Below are 21,478 nucleotides of genomic sequence, written 5' to 3' on the forward strand. Positions count from 1 at the left end.
GTTGGGGTCATTTACTGTGTTCAATGCTCCCGGTGTGGCCTCTTGTATATTGGTGAGACCCACCGTAGATTGGGAGACCTCTTCGCCACAAGAATCTATGTTCTGTCCGCCAGAACAAGCAGGATCTCCCAGTGGCTAGCCATTTTAATTCCCTTCCCATTCCAATATGTCCATTCATGGCCTCCTCCACTGTTGTGTTGAGGCTTTATATTGTTTGGGTAGCCTCCAACCTGTTGGCATGAACATCGATTTCTCAAACTTCTGGTAATGCCCCCACCCCCCTTCTTCACCATTTCCCATTCCCTTTTCCCTCTCTCATGCCTGCCCATCACCTCCCTTCGGTGCACCTCCCCCTTTTTCTTTCTTCCACAGCCTGTCTCTTTCACCAATCAACTTCCCAGCTCTTTACTTCATCCCTCCCCCTCCAGGTTTCACCTATCACCTTGTGTTTCTCTCTCTCCCCTCCCCCACCTTTTAAATCTACTCCTCAACTTTTTTCCCTCTAATCCTGCTGAAGGATTTCGGCCCGAAACATCAACTGTACTTTGTTTCCAAAGATGCTGCCTGGTCTGCTGAGTTCCTCCAGCATTTTGTGTGTGTTGCTCTATTTTAACTACTTCCCCCCCACCCCAGACAATGATATTCGTTCATGGATGGATTTCATAGGTGACACAAATGATCCAAGTTATCATCAAATTGCTATATTTTATTTTGAAATGCAGCTTGGGAGCCAGAACATCCAACAACCCCGACTTAAACCCAATGTCTTTGGAACGTGGGAGAAAACTGGAGGACCTGGAGAAAACCCATGTCTTCCACAGGAAGAATAAATTATCTTTACCTGAATTTTAAATTAGACAGCGAATTTCTCAGTGCAGAATACCGCACCTTAACCTGCTGTTCTAATACTTACCTAGCTGGTCATTCCAGTCTCGGGCTGAAATTGTCTCCAGGATGTTGCTGAATGGATGCTCACTGTTGAATTGCAACCTACACCCTTTCAGGTCATTCTATATCAATGGTGTGGCATGGATATTATTTCCCTCTCATCAGTCAAAACTAAGATTTTATCCAAGTCTTGCAGTATGCAGGCATTAAATGCTTCATTACTAGAGAAGTAATGAACTAATGAACAAGTAATGAAGTAGAGACATTCAATGTCTGTAGTGAGATGCTGAAGATGTTCTATAGGTCAGTTGTGGAGAGCGCCCTCTTCTTTGTGGTGGCGTGTTGGGGAGGAAGCATTAAGAAGAGGGACGCCTCACGTCTTAATAAGCTGGTAAGGAAGGCGGGCTCTGTCGTGGGCAAAGTACTGGAGAGTTTAACATCGGTAGCTGAGCGAAGGGCGCTGAGTAGGCTACGGTCAATTATGGATAACTCTGAACATCCTCTACATAGCACCATCCAGAGACAGAGAAGCAGTTTCAGCGACAGGTTACTATCGATGCAATGCTCCTCAGACAGGATGAAGAGGTCAATACTCCCCAATGCCATTAGGCTTTACAATTCTACCGCCAGGACTTAAGAACTTTTTAAAGCTATTATTAATGCTTTTCGAGATGGTGATTTAGATGCATATCATATTTTTTTTATACTGAGTTAAGTATTGTATGTAATTAGTTTTGCTACAACAAGTGTATGGGACATTGGAAAAAAGTTGAATTTCCCCATGGGGATGAATAAAGTATCTGTCTATCTATCTATCTAAGTCAGAAATTATATATGAATTAGAAGTAGAAATTGGTAAAGTCAGTTCCCCCCCCCCCCATACATGTTCTGCCAATTTAATAAAATTATAGCTCCAATCCTACATTCTTGCTTATAGTCCCCAAGGACTATTCACTCTCTTACTTACTGAGTATCTCAAACACTGCACAATCAGCAACAAACTTCTGACCTCATTACAGAGAGCAAGTCATGCATTAAAGAGCATGGGACACTGTCCTGATGAACTCAAGTAACTATGTCCTGGGCTGAAATGATTAGTCCCCAACAACAGGAATCATGCATCTTTTGTGCATGGATGGATTTTTCTCCAATGGCTTCATTTTTTAAATGGAACTCTTTAATAGCACATTTGATAAAACAGCTACTTTCATCTCATCTCGAATTCTGTTCTTACAGTGATGTCTGCAGCTTATTTTGGAAGCTAAAATGAGTGGTTTTAATCAAGTTATTGATAACTAGGCTGTACTCATCACCCACCTCAGCAATGATTCAATAAACTGATAGAAGTAATTATCTGGAACGGATTTATCTGCCAATCGAAATTACTTATAAAAAAACATTATTTGGTGATGTTCTCATGCAAATGGCAAGTGTAATTTCTTGCAACACTTCAGAAGTTACCTCACTGGCTGTATGTGGCACTGTGATATCCTGTGAGCATAAAACGCACTATAAAACTCTTTTCCCTCCCTTAATTAAGCCTGAAATCTCACACAGTCACCACCAAGTTGTACTTTTGTAGCCAAACTCACTTTGACCTTGATCCACAGGAAAGTCCCAAATTTTATCCCTTATTATGTCTCCTCTGGTCTCAACATCAATCCCCACTTGAAAGCACTACCCATTAATCACAGGCCTGCTGATTGCAGCTGCTCAGAATGTGTCGGTCAGGCTTTTAAGTCTTGGCCTCACTGCCTTCCAGCTTCTAAAGAAGCAGTAAATGACAATTTCATCTCACTAAAAGTGCTGTTGCTTTAGAAAATGGCATTTCTTCCTACTGATGCTACATGTAAAACTGTTGCAGCTGCTTAATTACAAGCAGAAATAATAATTTAACTACTTTATGGAATTTTTCACTGGCTGTCCTATTTTCCCTTGATTCAGAATTCCCAACTGTTTTCTGAAATATCCCTTTGGTGGTCTGCACTAAATGCATCCTGCATCAAACGCTGTGCATTGTGTTCCATTTCTTCTGATTTAAAACTACAACTAGTCCTGTCCTTGCTAATCAATGTTAGCCATCAAAATCAAAACATTCAAAATAGAACATTACAGCACAGTGTAAGCTCTTTGGCCCGCGATATTGTGCTGACCTTAAATGTACTCTAAATCAATCTAACCGTTGCCTCACAACAGCCCTCTATGTTTATCTGTGTGTTTATGTTATGTTTATCTATGTTTATCAGCCCTCTATCTGTGTGCATTAGGGGTATTTAAGAGTCTCTTAAATACCCCTAATGTATAGAGAGAGAGAGCGAGAGTGAGAGAGACAGAGAGAGAGCGCGAAAGCAAGAGAGAGAGCGAGAGAGCGCGCACACGCACACACACACACTTTTAACTTCCCCCTATCCCTTCCTCCAATCACCTTAAAATGATGCCTTCCCATATCAGCCATGTTTGCTTTGGGAGAAAGACTCTGGTTGTCCACTTATCATCTTATCATATGTCTCTTATCATCTTATACAACTATATCAAGTCACCTCTCATCCTTTGCTTCAAACACAAGAGCCCTAGCTTGTTCAACATATCCATATGAGACATGCTCTCCAATCCAGGCAGCATCCTGGGAATTCTCCTCTGAACCTTCTTTAAAGCTTCTAGATCCTTCCAAAAGTAAGGTGACCAGAGCTACACACTCTACTCCAAGTGTGGTCTACACAGAGTTTTATAGAGCTGTAACATCACCTTGTGACTTTTGAACTCAATCCCTCTAATAAAGACCAACACAACATGCATCTTAACTACCCTATCAACTTGCGCAGCAACTTTGTGGGATCTATGAACATAGACACCAAAATCCCTCTGTTCCTCCACACTGCTAAGAATCTTACCATTAACCTAGAATTTGGCCTTCACATTCAACCTTCCAATCAAATCACTTCACACTTTTCTAGGCTGAACTCCATCCACCACTTCTTAGCCTGTTTCTAAAACTCAATGTTATAGCATACCAGCCTGCTTTACATGGGATCATCAAGGATCTTCTCACTGGCGAATAATGAAGCAAAGTGTTCATTAAGGACCTCCCCTAACTTCTGACTCCAGCCACATTCCCTTTTCTATCCCTTGCATGACTCTCATCCTCCTCCTCTTCTTCACAATGTGTAGAATGCCTTGCAGCTTTCCTTAATCCTGCTCATCTAGTCCTTCTAGATCTCCTAAGTGCATTATTAAGCTCCTTCCTGGCTACTTGTAACTCTCTAGAGCCCTGTCTTTTACTTGTTTCCTATACCACCTTTTTCCCTTCGACTAGATACTCCACATCCCTTGTCAAACAAGGTTCCTTCATCCTACCATTCTTTCCATGCCTCAGTGGGAGAGACCCATCTAGAAGCCCATACAAATTCTCCCTAAACAACCTCCACAATTCCATTGTTCATTTGCCTGAGTACATCTGTTTGCAGTTTACATTCCCAAGTTACCCCTCCCTCAATTAAATACGTTCCATACGGTTTGTTCCTATCCCTCTCCAAGGCTATGCAAATCGGCAGGGAGCTGTTGTCACTGTCTCCGAAATGTTCACCCAGTGTGATTTCTATCACCTGACCAGGTCCATTGCCTAGTACCAGATCTAGTATGGGCTCTCTTCTGGTCATATGTATACATAATGTGTCAGGAATCCTTTGTGAACACAAACAAATTCTACCCCATCTAAATCTTTTCCACTAAGGAGATGCCAACTAATATTTGGGAAGTTGAAGTCACCCATGACAACAAACCTAGTTAGTTTAATTACAGGGATTAGGATCTAGAAATGTAGCTTAGGATCCTAACCTTGAGATGAGGATCCAGAAATATTACTAACTCAGTCTTATGGGGAAAATTTTCATGATGTGATGAATATCTTCACTAATTTTCACAGTAAAGTTCAAAACCTACAGTCTTGTTAATTAAGTGTGAAGCTAAGCCAAGGTGCCCAGAAAGTTCTCATTGGCTAAGTAACTCTTCGTGAAGCCAAAGATTTCACTTAGGCAGTGAACCCTGCTGGAGATGAGAGGATGATGAATGTGGGTAAAACCAGTATGATCATACTGCAGTTCATGATCAAGTAGAAATATGATCCTCCATGACACCGGCTTCCAGATGAAAATGGAAGGGTTAACAAAAGAAGCCAGGATCTATTAAGTTACACCACAATATTGAATAGTATCTGTAGTATCTGTAAGAAATGAGGAAACTATTTAACAAATAGTACAGGAGTATGCACTAACCAATTACATATATAGAAAATACGACCAATAGTTATGAACAGGGAAATAGAATGTATTGAATTAAGTGAAATATTTTCATTGAAATTAACTTTTCAATACAATTCTTAATTAGTTCTGTTGAAAGCGACAAGACACTGCCTGTAATCAGTTTAAGACCGCCTCCATTTACCTTTATGAATTTCATAAGAAACAGACAACACAATATAATTTTTTAGGACATCTATTAGAGTAAAGAGATAAAAGAGTTAAATTGGAATGGGTTCTTGTGCAAAATATCCGACCATAATGTCAACTAATCATGCATGATAAAAGTAAAATCAGTTTGCAAGTAAATGTCTTATCTACTTAACATTTGTTTCTAAATTTCATAGACACGTAAGCTGATGATGCACAATTTCAGAAACTTGATAGAGGTTGACAGAACAAAGGGGTCTGGGAATACAGATCCATAATTCATTGAAAGTGGTGTCACAGGTAGATAGGGTCCATAAAGAAAGCTTCTGGCATATTGGTCTTCAAAGATCAAAGTACTGAGTACAGCAATTGGGATGTTATGTTGAAGTTGTATAAGATGTTGGTGAAGCCTAATTTGGAGTAATGTGTGCAGTCTTGGTCACCTACCTACAGGAAAGATGTAAATAATATTGAAAGAGTACAGAGAAAATTTACAAGGATGTTGCCGGGGCTAAAGGACCTGAATTATAAGGAAAGAGTGCATACGTTAGAATTTTATTCGCTAGAATTTGGAAGATTGAGGGGAGATTTGATAGAGGTATAGATACAGTAAATACAAGCAGGCTTTTTCCACTGAGGCTGGGTGAGAGCACAACTAGAGGTCATGGGTTAAGAGTGAAAGGTAAAAACTTTAGAGGAACATGAGGTGAGCTTCCTCACTCAGAGTGTGAAGTGAGCTGCCAACACAGGTGGTGAATGCAATTTTGATTTGACGTTCAAGAGGAGTTTAGACAGTTACATGGATGGTAGGGTATGGAAGGCAATGGTTTAGGCAGCTTAAATGGTTCAGCATGGACTAGATGGACCAAAAGGCCTGTTTTGGTGCTATAGTTTTTTTATATTCCATGACTAAGTGGAGGAGTCTTCACTGATGAGGCGACTAAATTCTTGAGCCTTACTCGGACTGAAATTTATTTCTTATTTTCAAATTTAGAGATACAGTGTGGAACAGGCCTTTCCAGCCTAACAAGCCGTGCCCAGCAATCCACCTAATTAACATTAACTTATCCACAGGACAATTTACAATGACAAATTAACATACTAACTAACTGGCATCTTTAGACTCTGGGAAGAAACTGGAACATCCAGAAGAAACTCATGCGGTCATGGGGAGAACACACGACCTCCTTACAGATGCTGCCGGAATTTACCTCTGTTCTCCAACGTCTCAAGATGTAATAGCATTGAACTAACTGCTACGCCACTGTGGCACCCATTTGAGATCACCCATCACCACTTTCCTTGAAATATACATTTCCTGTTTTAGAAAATTCAGATTACCCCAGTCCCTTTAACAGATTTTCAGATTAAATCATAACTCTATCACTTTTTAAAACAGAAGCCCCAGAAAGTTCAGAGACTTTTTTTTGGTCAGGCTCACTTATTGTAAACAATCTCAATAAGTAAATGAGTAGATCCAAAATCATATAAAATTTTACCATCATATATCATCAGGACATAGCAAATAAATAATAAAATTCAATAGGACAGAAAATGAACTACCAAAAATTAAACTTTTAAACTTGTGATATTACAGCGTAGTGATAATAAAGTTTGACGGAATTCATCATTCAATTTGAAATGTAGCTGCATACATTTGCAAAATAATCTTGCAAATAAATTGTTTCTTGCTGGGGTACCAATGAGATTCCAGTCTCATATTGGAACAATACTGCTAACAATGTGGCTCTAGCAATCAGAAGCATTTGCTTATTATATTGAGCAAAATTAGCATTTAATTAACTTTTTTTCTTTTCTGCAATTTCTAGTTAAAAGGTTAAAAGCTTCTGGGGGAAAAAAATCGATCACTCAGAACTTTTAAGGATGGAAATGCATCAAGTTATGGTAAGCAATTCATTGTGAACCAAAGTTGAATTTGTGGTGAGTGAACTTTGCCCCTGTTGTTGAAGGCTGTTGCCTCATGTTTAAGAATCCTGATGGCGTGGTTTAATGCTGTAGCTGAAAGCTAAAATGGGGATCACACTGTTTGCCCCAGGTTGCTCTGCTCATTTCATTAATTTATTTTTAGTGGAAGCTGCTATGATTCAGCCTGAGCTGACATAGGAGGATTGAGCTTGAGGTTATGGATCTTTCATAAGAACCAAGTTCTGCTGCTGAGTTTTCTGTTGGAGGCTTCTCTGCCAAGGGCATTGGCCTCTATTTAGAAAGTATTAGTAGACCAGCTGTATATTTCTCAATTCCTGTTTCAGGTCTCCAGCTGATTTGTGGATTTTTCATTTTAAAAACAACCATGTTCCTGCACCCTTGCTAATATGAACCTTTCCCATGCCTTTTCATTTCAATCCATATACTCTGTAAAAAAATTTTTGTTGCACTGACATAATTCATCAGGATAGTGTTTCCTGTCAGGTCAATGAACCCATTAATTTCCTCTCCATGATTACACTTATCTATTGTTGCTCTCCCCTCTCAATTTAACCAAATTAATGCAAAGAATTCAGATGAAGTATTAACCGCTTTTTGTCCCCGTTGCAAGTGCTGCCATAGATTTCCAGAAATGTTCATGCTCATTTCAGAGATCTGCATTTGCAGTGTTGTTTCAAACAGCAATTAGAAGGAACAGATAGACAGAGCAGAATCAAAACATTAATTCAACAACTATGAAGTCACAAGTGCAATTTACAACAGTCAATTGACCCAAAGATGGGCAAGATGCCACTTAAGTTCCAAGAAGTGTGATTGGGAGGGAAAATGAGAAGGATAATGACAGGTGTAGAAGAAGAGGGACCCTGGCAGACAATCATTATTTCAAAAGCTGAGAAACTTGGAGTACAGTGCTCAGTTCTGGTCGCCTCACTACAGGAAGGATGTGGAAACCATACAAAGGGTGCAGAGGAGATTTACAAGGATGTTGCCTGGATTGGGGAGCATGCCTTATGAGAACAGGTTGAGTGAACTCGGCCTTTTCTCCTTGGAGCAACAGAGGATGAAAGGTGACCTGATAGAGATGTACAAGATGATGAGAGGCATTGATCATGTGGATAGGCACAGGCTTTTTCCCCAGAGCTGAAATGGCTAACATGAGAGGGCACAGTTTTAAGATGCTTGGAAGCAGGTACAGAGGAGATGTCAGGGGTAAGTTTTTTTTAAATGCAGAGAGTGGTGAGTGCATGGAATGGGCTGCCAGCAATGGTGATGGAGGCGGATACAATAGTGTCTTTTAAGAGACTCCCAGATAGGTACATGGAGCTTAGAAAAATAGAGGGCTATAGGCCTAGGTGATTTCTAAAGTAAGTACATGTTCGGCACAGCATTGTGGACAGAAGGGCCTGTATAGTGCTGTAGGCTTTCTGTGTTTTCATGATGGATTGCTCTGAGATCTGAGGTACGTTCAACGCTTTTGAGATGGTCTTACACCCTTCCCCAGATTTGTGCTTCGCTACCATCATTTCCCTGACTTGTCTTCAATGCTCTTTTGTCCTCACTTTGGTTTAGTCTGTTGAAAACCTACCATATAGTTGGACCTTACAGACAGAGAGGGTATTTATTCTTATGAATTCATTGAAAACAGGTAATCAGTCCTCCAATTTTCCACATCAACAAATCAGATGAGTTGGTAAGGTAATACTGTATATTGCAACTGAGGTAAGTTAGCATAGTAATTACAAAGGGAATGAATACTTTTTCAGCCTCACAATTTTGGTTTTTAATTTTTCGTAACTTTTTGACAGGTTTTGGAGAATTTCTTTTGATTTAACATGATGCACAAAGCTTTGCAATTAACTCAAAAAATCTTACTTCAATATATTTTTAATTTAGAAACTGAGGCAGTAAAATGTGAAAATGGTTGTGGGGACTGAATTATTTTTCAAGGCACTCATCTAAAATTGAGACTGCAGTCCAAGAGTTACTGGCTTCAGAAACTGGGTGCTTCTGTATGAACGAGAGCAGTTGAAAAAAGTGCATTGTACGTTGCTGATGTTGTAGCACAGGCAACTGCCTGTAAGAGTTCTCATTTATTTTCAAAGCAATGATCTTGAAGTATTATAATGAGTAGGTATAATGGTACCTTACAATGATTTTATCTTGTTGAAAGGTGGAATATCAGACAATTAAATTGCATGAAGCATGACACAAAAGACACTGAAACTGACCAAAAAACAAACTGTTGGCCTTACAGTAAGAGTTTTGATCTTTCTATTTTGAAAGCTCTAGTTAAGGACAAGGTCCAACATAATCTGGTCCACGCTTAATTTCCAACTCTTCCGAGCACTCTTTTCCTGATGGTACGGCAATACATTTTCAGCCATGGTGTATATAGAGAATGGTCACAGAAAGACCCTCACTGCTTACTATCGGCTTTTACTGATGGCTCTGGCTTTCTCACAATATTATCTCAGAGCTCAGATATAAACTATATATACCAGTCAGTATTGATAAATTTAGGGAGATAGCTTAAGGTCTCAAATGGAAGTTAAAAATAAAATAGTAACTTCACCTGAAATAATTTACTCAAAACTGGTACAATTCAAAGCTGCAAAGTGTAAGTATAGATTAAGGGAAAAGGAACAGACTAAAAAACAAAAAGGTAGTTCTGTTATAGGGGAGATGGCTGAAGAGATCAACTGACAAATGTGAAGGTAACAGCTTAATTTACTAGTGTCTCTGCCCTGTCACAAACCTTTTGGTCTTTTCTTTTTTCCCCACTAGAAAAAGTAGAAAAAGTTTAAATCTCTTTTTTTCCCTTCATTTCTGATGATAGGTCAACCTTAACATCGACTTTGTTTTGTCATTTAACATTTCGAACATGCAGTGTATTTTGTTCTTCCAAAAGTCATCGATCCCTTCATCCACAAATACTTTTACCTCATTACCAATTATGAACTACATTACCAATTAGAACAATGTATTTTTTTATAGGCAAAGATTATTTGAAGATATTACTGGCGGAAATCCAGAGAAAGAAAAATTAAGAGTTCATTTAGATTTACAGATGTGGTCTTTTGCCAACATTTTGAAAATACAGACCCATTTGCCCAAATGTGATTAGTCAAGACTTTATATACAGTCTGTGGTTTTACTGCACACTGTAAAAGCATACAATTCTAATGTGATTATGGAAAATAAATTCATGATTACATGCAATTCTACAATGGAGACTGCTCATAAAGGAAATCAGGTTTAAAGTTTTAATGGTAGCTGATTACATGATAATGTTGTGGACACATACTTATCACTGAATTACAAGATTAACTGTTACCTTTTATTTCCCCACAAATTTGCTGGTAAGGGTTGATGATGTAATGTTTAATTCCGAGTTGAAATGCTACACCTTCAATTTGGCTGCAGTGGTGCACCATGCAATTCTGAAGTACATTCATGTCGTCTATTGGCCTGACCTGATTTCTACACTTGTAGAGGAAAGAACCATACTGATCAGTAGAAGGCCTTTCAAACTTCACTTATTCATTGTAGCTTCCTCTCCCATCAATATAAATGGCAATGTTAGACAGACAAAATGCTGGAGGAACTCAGCAGGCATCTGGAAAAGAATATAATCGACGTTTCAGGGCAAGACCCTGCATCAGGTGTCAACCCAAAATGTCAACTGTTTATTCTTTGCCATAGATGCTGCCTGGCCTGCGGAGTTCCTCCAGCATTTTGTGTGGGTTGCTTGGATTTCCAGAATCTGCAGATTTTCTCATGTACTAGTGACGACTGGGCACCTTCAAATGTTACCAGTGGGAATACTGAATAAAGCCATCTTTTTGACAATTATCCCTGGTATCACTTGCAGATTTTTCTCAAGTAGAAGAAACCACTTTGTAATCTGATAAATGTATAAAGTGCTGAAGCAACACACAGAAACATCTACAGTATCTGGAATTGATGGATCACTTTATGTAGCCTCAAGACATACAAACTTAGAAGACCCAGAAGCTACCAAGACAATGTACAGAATAATTAAAAGTATACACAACAATGGAACATTTAGGGGAAAAATGTGTTGGGCAATGTTGCTGAATTTTTCAATTCAGAGAATATAGCTTTATAGATTTCCATCTGGTGCATTTATTGGTAAGTGATCAGCTCTCAAAACTTTGATCTTCTGTCTGTACATCTGCTTGCTAATGAATCACCAATTTGCATATAAATTCACATAAAGGTGGCAAAACAAAAAATGCTTAAAATCTTCCAATAAACAAGAATATGGAGTCCTGATGAAGATTCTCAGCCCGAAACATCAATTTTTTACTCTCTTCCATTGATGTTGCCTGGCCTGCTGAGTTCCTCTGGCACTTTGTGTGTGTTGCTTGCAATCATGCAGCTTTCTGTACTTGGTAACTGACTGCCAACTTAATTTGGGAAGGATTCCTATGGCATTTTCAGATGTTATCATACAAATTTATCTCTGTCCAGCATCCAGACGTGTATAAAGTTTTCCATGAGAAAATTACACGTTAATGCTTAAAGATTAACCGGAAATTGGGTGAAATCCAGCCCTATGACTAATATATGCATCATGAGTATTAAGCCACTTGCCTGTGCTCTCCGCATTTTAAATCTCACATTTGGTTTGAGAATTAGAAATCTGACACTAATACTTGCAGAAGTCTGAAAACAAAAAAATTATATAAATAATAACATGAAAAAATGTTGCCTTTAAAACCAATTTTCTTGGAAACTATACAAAAGACAAGTGCACTTGATGTATGTCCTAATATTAACTTCCTCTTTTGCTTTTGGAGAGCAATAGACCACATCGTCTCGAGTCTTGAGTAATTGGCTCAATGGGCCAATTAAAACCTTGCCCAAAATTTTATAAACATTACCGAATTCAGAAACAAAAAGAGTTTATTATTGTAGCTTCAATTTGAAAATCATATATCAACTCTGGTATTCACACCTATACCTAGCATATATTCAAATCTCCAATGCACAGCAAGGGCTTCAATGTCTATATTGACCCATTGACTAATTTGTCTAACTTGACAACAAAGAGGAAACACGAACTGGGAAATCTCATCCACAGTCCGATGGAATAAAGTACCACGATGGACAGTGTGATGGGTAAGGGCCTGGCTTCGCCATCCACTATTGCATCTGGCTGCATGCCTAGTAGTAGGAAGCTCAGGCTTCAATGCCATGATGGACCGCTTCTCTTCTTAACAAACCTTCGCTTTCAATCCCTTACTCCAGACTGCTCTGTCCTCAAGTCAGTTGAGTTTAGATGTGCATCATTAAAATCCAGGTCATACTGCTCTTACCTCCCTCATTCACCAGCCAAACCACACACTCCCCAAGCTCTTAATGCATTCCTCTTATTTTCCTTCCATCTGTGCTCACGCTCCCACCATGTTTATCTGTCCATTTCTTTAGACTTCAATCCCAATATGTTGTTGACTACTTAGCTATCTGTGCTAATCCCTTGTGTTTGCTGACATAGATGGGTACTTCTGCTCAGAAAGTCATCTTCTTTTCAAAGCAGTCTTCAGTTTTACCCTTCCAGCTTTAAAATAACCAAGCAGCTGTCCAATCATCCACCAACAGTAAGGCATTGGCAAACCCACCCAAGTAGTAGATTAAGGGCCTGGAGTCATTAATGGTGTTCAATAAGAAAATGATCATGCTCTCAACTTTGTTACCCTTATTGAATGCTGCTTGAGCCATTTAATAAGGGAATCCAAATTCAATACTGCAGAGATAGAGAGTGGCAGATTAAGCAATGTTCAAAGCTATGGAGCAATTACATGACAAGGGAATTGCATGAATCATATAAAGGCAGTCTGTGGAGAAAACAAATTTCAGAGTGCTATACTCCATACACACTTTGGTAATAAATGTACTTTGAACTTTGAAGACAAGCTTTGGATCTAGTCATGCCTGATCATCCAGAATTCATTACAGATAATAGTACAGTCGGCCCTCCTTATCCGCGGGTTCCATATGCGCGGATTCAACCAACCGCAGATCAGGGAAACTCAGAAATTCTCTCTCCAGCACTTGTTGTTTGGGCATGTACAGGCTTTTTTTTCTTGTCATTATTTCCTAAACAATACAATATAACAACTATTTACATTGTATTAGTACTATAAGTAATCTAGAGATGATTTGAAGTATAGGCAGACTTTTAAGTCAGATTTGTACGCAAGTCAAAACAGGTACATTTGGTATTATTTAGTGTTAGTCAAACGTTTGTCTTAGTATACAGTATATATTTTACCTTTCTATGCATATAAAATACTTAAGAAATGTATGTATTTCAATAATTAAACCACTGCATTGTTTAGTAATAATAATAGTTTTCATCGGGGCAGGGCCTTTCATATGCTCCATTATTCTCACTTTATCCTTTAAAATTGTTCTGATCGTTGACCGATTGTAGCCTAACACTTTTCCAACAACCAATGGCATTTCACCTCTTTCCGATCACTTTATAATTTCCACTTTATTTTCAATCATGATCGTTTTCTGTCAATGAAACAGAAACACTGCGGATTCAGTAGCAGCCACGGGCAGCAGGACCGGAGCTCCCCCAGATCCTAAAGTCCACCCACACTGAGACAGGTTAAATAAGGTGCGGAGCTCCTCCGGGTCCTAAAGTCCACCCGTACAGAGACAGGTTAAATAAGGTGCGGAGCTCCTCCGGGTCCTAAAGTCCACCCACACTGAGACAGGTTAAATAAGGTGCGGAGCTCCTCCGGGTCCTAAAGTCCATCCACACTGAGACAGGTTAAATAAGGTGCGGAGCTCCTCCGGGTCCTAAAGTCCACCCGCACAGAGACAGGTTAAATAAGGTGCGGAGCTCCTCCGGGTCCTAAAGTCCACCCACACTGAGACAGGTTAAATAAGGTGCGGAGCTCCTCCGGGTCCTAAAGTCCACCCGCACAGAGACAGGTTAAATAAGGGACTTGAGCATCCATGTTTTTTGGTATCCGCAGGGGGTCCCGGAACCAATCCCCCATGGATAAGGAGGGCCAACTGTAAAGACAAATACTGTATTCTTTTCTTGCATAGTCAACAACCTCATTCTTTGGATGGGAAGGGTCAGTTTACCTTTGAACACTCAAGTGACAACCCTGGTAAGAATGGGTTGGCTTTGAGCCTTGGGGGTTACCCTGCAATAAAATTCTTCATGTATGAAGCTGCTTACTGCAGCATCTTGTTCAGAAACCATAAAAACAATCAACATGACAATCTCCACCTATCCTGCATATAATAAATCAATATCTACACTCAGGATATTCAACACTGATCTCCTCCCAATCCAGAATGTCATTGAAAGTCTAGTTTCTCTGGTCAAGGTCCAGCTTGTTGTCCCAGACACATTGTTCTTAACAGAACATTCAGGGCAAGCTGCTGGCTAGATATCAAAATATCAGTGTGCAGACAAAATGCTTTAAATACCTAATAATGGCATTTTAAAACCTCACATTTCTATTTCATTTTATGCCTTAACCAATATCTTCTCTCAGTTATCCCTTTTCATTATTTATTTCAATGCCTCATTATTCAATCCATTTCACAATTGTATCCAGAACTAAATTCTGCCTCAGCTCTATTAACCACCCCCTGTTTATTGTTCCCCTAAAGTTCCATCAAAAATAAATCAAAGCCAAATATAATGCCTATGTTTTGCCCTAGAGCAAGGATTCCCAATCTTTTTTATGCCATGGACCAATACCATTAAGCAAGGGGTCCATGGACCCTAGGATGGGAACCCTTGCCGTAGAGGCTCACTCTGTCTCGGGTTGAGATCATAGAACAATGAACACCTAAAGTCTTCAGCTGCAGAAGTCCTGCACAATGGCATCCTGATGGCAAGATTGGGAATATACTGAGTCATAGAGTTACACAACATGGAACAAGGTACCATGCTAAACAAATTGCCTTCCAGAGCTATTCCCAATTTGCCTGTGTTTGGACGATTAATGTTTAAACCTTTCCTACCGACCTGCCTGCCCAAATGAATTTTAAACAATGTAGTTCTGTCCACCTCCACTTCCTCTGGCAGTTGTTTCCACTAGCCTCTCTGTGAACAGTTGCCTCTTGTGCCCTCTTTAAATCTTTCTCCTCTCACATCAAACCTAAGCCCTCAAGCCTTACACTTTACCTTGAGAAAAAGGGTTTTGTCGGCCACATTATCTATGTCTTTCATGATATTATAAACCTCAACAAGATCGTCCCTCAGCCTCCTTTGGGGCAGCAAAAAATAAAATTCGGACTATTGAGTCTTATGTTAGAAATCAAGCCCTCAAATCCCATCATGTGCCTGGATATTTTCACTAGTGCACTTCTGCCAATGGAGCTGCAATGCTGGAATTTGCCCAGAGCGTGTAAGCTGATGAAGGATGACTTATAATCTACATTACAAGAGTCTGGTCTTGTCTTGCTTACCTTCTTTCATGGTTATTTTCTCACTTATTCTGAAGTTTGTAGGCAAAATACTAAACTCACTACTTGATGATTTGAGGTACTCACGGAAGATTTTAACCCTGCTGATGAGCTCCAAATCCTCATTTGTCAAAATATTTATCCAGCTACTTTTGAAAGGTGTAACTAGAAGAATTAAAAGCACAAGCATAATAAGTCTAATTCTACAGCATGGTTATGATAAGGAAGTAAAATTTATCCTCATCAATCCTCTCAATCAGGCTCATTTTGTATTATCTAATCACAAACAAGAGAAAACCTGCAAATGCTGGAAATACAAGCAATTCACACAAAATGCTGGAGGAACAGCATCGATGTTAAAGAGTACAGTCGACGTTTTGGGCTGAGACCCTTCGGCAGGACTGTATTCCATAAATGCCGCTGGCCCGCTCTGTTCTTTTGGCATTTTGTGTGTGTCATTTTGCATTATATTAGCTTCCTAGCTCTGAACTTTAAAAAAATATGCAACTGAAATGTGGGCACTATTTGACCTGGATTGCCTTGAAGGCTTTGTGTTAATTGTGCCTTAACAAGACTAGAGTTGAACGTGGAACAGACTATGGAGTGGAGGAAGATTGTGTTGAAAACTAAATCATACATCAGCGAAGCAACTGACAATAAGCCATTGTTTTTAGTCGTAACTAAATTTAATTCAATTACCATGGTATTTCATTTCTCATCTTGCCAGTACCATTTGAACACATGATCTCAAATTTGTTAGTTTAGTATCATTACCCTGAGTTATTACTGACTATTTGTTCTAAAATTGAAAATAACCAGTTGGTTATTATGCAACATCTTCCTAATGCCAAATCATCAGCAATATCCAGTAGTACTGTATAAAACTAATAAATTCACTTATTCCGGTCACATGGAAAGTAAACCATGAAATCAGATACATTAAAGCCTATTTTAAAAAAAAATGCACAAATTACATACATAACAATATTACCCTTCGTTCAACTGCATTACCAATCTCTTCCAACTGAAATTACATACCATCAGAAAATTGACCTAGGCACTTTTGTATACAATCCAGCTGCGTGTTTGCAGCATTTTCTGTTTTTATTACTTCTATGTATAATTCAGCTTTATGCAGCAGGCAACCTTCTAGCATCACTTGCATATCTAACAATGTCACACTTTGAAGACAAGCGTGACCTCTGTTACAGTTGTAAATGAAGCTTCCTGCTACAACAAATGACCTTCACTGAACACTCAGTAAAATCCTGCAGCACAGTGTGCCACATCCCACAAACGAAGGGTCCATACTGCGACATTGATGGTTGGCACGTAATCCAACCTCGCTTTTCACTGCTCAAGGTAAAGAAAACTTATCACAGTTTGCTTTAATAAGTGCCATTGCTGTAATCTTCAAACCTGAGCCACATCATGGCCACCAACACCCCTCCCCCCAAAAAAAAATTCCTTGATCAGTCCATGCTTCACTTTAGCATGAGGACTCTGGCAGAAAAGGGCTTAATTAGGGTAGGTCACGGGATATCAAGTTCCTCTAGCATTTTGTGTGAATTGCTTGTATTTCCAGCATATTTTCATAGAATATTCCTAGAAGTTAACATTCGAAGATTCAAAGTATATTATCAAAGTATGTACACAGAATACAACTCAGATTTGTCCTCCCACAAGCAGCCACGATACAAAGACATGCCATGGAATCCATTCAAAGAAAACAACACGTGCCCAATGTGCGAAAAAAAACAATTTGTACAAACTGCAAAACGAAAGTGAACACCACAAAGAATATTAAATCAGGAGTCTAGGAGTATTCAGTTTTGTTCCATCCAGCACCATTAGACAACTGCAGGCCGCAGGGCTAGTCTTCTTCGAAGCGCACCAGTCGGAATCGATTACCCGGAACAAACCTCTCAGAAAACAGCAAAACAGTAACCAGATTCCAAAAACACATGGAACACGAACCTCAAAGTCCCTCAAAAATTAGACCACAGCCATGAGCCTCACCAGTCAATCCCTATAACGTGCATCCCAAGATTTCTGCAGTTTCCTCTCACAGCAGCTAATGAGAGGGGGCGGAAGAAACACAGGCAGTTGGTGCCAAACATCCACCTGTCCTCCGCTCTCATCTTTGCTGACTTCAGCGTTGCTCAATGCCTCAACTGGAGAAGCAATGGAGTCAATCATGGGCTTGTGCCCCATCTCCAGGATTCTAGGCCCACAATCCGCTCCCAACCTCACCAAACTCTTTCGGAGATAGAAAAACGCTGGATCACTCAATTGGCCCAAAACCACCCCATCAAACTGTAAATCCCAGGTTCCAAATGCACACAGGTTAGTAGTAGAATCATATTTGAAAGAAGTAAAAGTAGTAAAATCACCAAAAGTCTGTCCTAATCCAATCACGTAAACACCATAGCCGAGAAAGCACACCAATGGCTTTTCTTCCTCAGGAGGCTAAACAAACTTAGCATATCCCTATTGACCCTTAGCAATCTTTATCGATGGACCATCAAAAGTATCCTTTTGACATGCATCACAGCTTGGTATGGCAACTGCTCTGCCCGCGTCCACAAGAAACTGCGGAGGGCGCACATCACGAAAACCAGCCTCCGGAAAGCGGCCAGCTTAATAAAAATCACCAACAATGGCAGACACTCTCTTCATTCCCTTGTCCCATTGGACAGAAGATACAAAAGCCTGACACCACATAACACCAACCTTAAGGACAGCTTCTAACCCCTGAAAGAAGACTACTGAAGGTTCCTTAATGTGATAAGTTGGACTGTTGTCCTCACTCTACCAGCTTATGACCTTGCACCTTATTGTCTACACACTGCATTTTCTCTGTAGCTGTCACACTTTATTCTGCATTATTTTACTGTTTCACCCTATACTACATCAACGCACGGTGTAATGAATTGACCTGTATGAATAGTACACAAGACATGTTTTTCACTATACCTCAGTATGTGGCAATATTAAACCAACTCCAATCCCACTTTTTCACATCCACGACAGCCTTTATGCAGCTGACCCATGCTGCCATGAAATGAATGCCTGATACAATTCAAAGCTCAGAGTAAATTTATTATCAAAGTACACATAAGTCACCATACACAACATGGAGATTTGGTTTCTTGCGAGCATATACTTCCACACGTTCACGTAACAATGGCATGGCAGCAAGAAGCTCGTCAAACAGCTCTGATAAGCACCACTGAGATACCATGATTCAGTGAACCTCCACTGCGTCGTTTTACTGTTGGTTTGTTTCATGACATCGTATAGGCAATCTAACTGAGTGGTAGCACTACATTCAAAGTAAATTCATTATCAAAGTACACATGCCACCACACATAACACTGAGATACATCTTCTTGAGGGCATACTCAATAAACCCAATAATCATATTAGAAACAATGAAAGACGACAACCAATGTGCAAAAGACAGCAAATTGTACAAATACAAGATGAAAGGAAAAAAAAGTATCGAGAACATGAGGTGAAGAGTCCTTGAAAGCAAGTCCATAGGTTGTGGGGCAAGCGAAATTATCCCCTCGGGTTCAAAAGACTGTTGGTTGAGGGGTCATAACTTAAGAACTGTTCCTGAAGCTGGCGGTATGAGCCCTGAGGCTCCTGTACCTTCCTGCTGTTGGCAGCAGCGAGAAGAGAACATGACCTGAGCGGTGAGGGTCACTGATTATGAATGCTGCTTTCCTGGAACAATGCTCCATGTAGATGTGCTCAATGGTAGGGAGGGCTGTACCTGTGACAGACTGAGCCATATCCACTATTTTTGTAGGATCTTCTGTTTAGGGGCTTTGGTGTTTCCATACCAGGCTGTGATGCAGCAAGTCAATATACTCTCCACCACAGATCTATAGAAGTTTGTCAAAGTCTGAGATGTTGTACTGAATCTTCGCAAACTCCTGAGAAAGCAGTGGCAGCTCCTTGCTTTCTTCATCCCAGAACAGGCCCTCTAAAATGGTTTTAAGGAATTTAAAGCTGCTGACCAACCCCACCTCTGATCCCCCAATGAGGACTGGCTCATGGACCTCTGGTTTCCTCTTCCTGAAGTCAATAATCAGCTTCTTGGCCTTGCTCACATGGAGTAAGAGGTTGTTGCTATGGCACCACTCAGCCAGATTTTCGGTCTCCCTCCTACAGGCTGATTCTTCACCAACTTTGATTCAGCCAACCACAGCGGTGTTGCTAGCAAATTTAAAAATAGCATTGGAGCTGTGCTTAGCCACACAGCCCTAAGTGTAAAGCGAGTAGAGTCGGGGGCTAAGCACACAGCCTTGTGGTGCACCTATGCTGATGGAGACTGCGGAGGAATTCTCGTGCAGCACACTTCATGCACCACAAAGAGATCAACTCCATCTTCCACGTAACATTCCCCAAAAATTACTGCGTCTATCTTGGGTACATCAGAATGAAAGACAATTCTCAAATATAGATGGTTTCTATAAAATTTCAGAGGAAATTATTTCGTACAGAAACAGCTGCAAACCATGCTGATACGAGGTACCAAAACACTACTACAGTATCTCATAGCAATAATTCATTATTATTTACCAGCACAAATAATTAACACTGCCTGAAGACCCAAGGGACTGCAAAGCAACATTGAATTTCTAATTTGAAGAAAAAAAAGGAAATGTTTAAATATATTACTTTTGTTTTTAAAAATCAAAAAAGCACATACTACTTAGTTTAATCATTTGCTTAGCTTGGCCTTCGAACAAGGATAAGATTGAAGAGACTATTATTTCTGAGTGAAACATGATCTATTCTGTTGCTTTTTGGAAGTAGTAGAGAATCCTGTCAGGTCTGTTACAAACCTTGTCAATGTGACTACTGAATGCCAGTTGTATAGCACATGTAATTACACAAACACACAAATAAATAACACGGCAAGGCAGTTTTGGAACACTAAACAAAAAGTGGGCAAGAATGACTCAAATTCCAAAATAAAGGCAAAAAAACTGACATTTAAAAGTTCAATGGCTACTTACAATCCAAAAAGAATGAAGCTCCAGTTTAAAATGATTAATTTGCAAATACAAAGATTCGATTAGCATTGCATTGACAATTATCATTAAAAAGGACATGCCATTAATCATCTGCCTTCACAAGTCTAACATACAATTAAAATGCAAATTCAGCAAGTTCTTAAAAATAAGGTGCCTTTTGATTGATGAAAATCAACCCAGGGATTTGCAGCTCAAACGAGTTCCTGATTCTGCTGTAGAATTCCCATATTATTAACACTGTGCATCCTTAGAGATGGCATTACTATGCCTCAGAAAACAGTGTTAAAAATGGCTCTTTTCAAATGAATGAACACACGGGGTCAGAACTTGCTGATGAAATAACGATATTAACAGCGCTCACCGTTATATATCACTTATTATAAGATGACAAATCTATTTGAAAATGATACGCACATTGGATGCGAATAATAACAAAAGCACTGTCAGAATTCTGTCACTCGGCTTCTTAAAAGCAGCATCTCACCTGAAGGAATATGCTGTTTCTACAGGAATTTTAATCAATAACTCTTGCTATAAAGGTGGCACAGTAGCAGAGAAGTTAATACAATGCTTTACAGCACCAGCAGTTGGGGTTCAATTCCAACCTACAGCATGGGTTACAGAAATGTTGATTATTTTTGAATGAACAGTAGACTTCTAGTATTTCTATTGCCATCT

The 21,478-nt window shown here is 39.6% G+C and overlaps 2 protein-coding genes across 2 annotated transcripts in view; both read right to left on the reverse strand.

Annotated features, from left to right (window-relative positions):
• The window catches only part of LOC140738315 (uncharacterized), a 103,422-nt gene extending 85,459 nt beyond the window's left edge, over window positions 1-17,963 (reverse strand). The window contains exons 1-2 of the mRNA XM_073065510.1: window positions 17,819-17,963; window positions 15,753-15,914 (exon numbers count right to left, since the gene is read on the reverse strand). Coding sequence (XP_072921611.1) covers window positions 15,753-15,914; window positions 17,819-17,963 — 307 coding nt within the window. The remainder of the gene's footprint in view (window positions 1-15,752; window positions 15,915-17,818) is intronic.
• The window catches only part of LOC140741702 (chondroitin sulfate synthase 3-like), a 227,794-nt gene that overhangs the window by 179,495 nt on the left and 26,821 nt on the right, over window positions 1-21,478 (reverse strand). The gene's annotated exons all lie outside the window — the stretch shown is intronic.

Source organism: Hemitrygon akajei, chromosome 2 (genome assembly GCF_048418815.1).
Source record: "Hemitrygon akajei chromosome 2, sHemAka1.3, whole genome shotgun sequence".
Classification (NCBI taxonomy): domain Eukaryota; kingdom Metazoa; phylum Chordata; class Chondrichthyes; order Myliobatiformes; family Dasyatidae; genus Hemitrygon; species Hemitrygon akajei.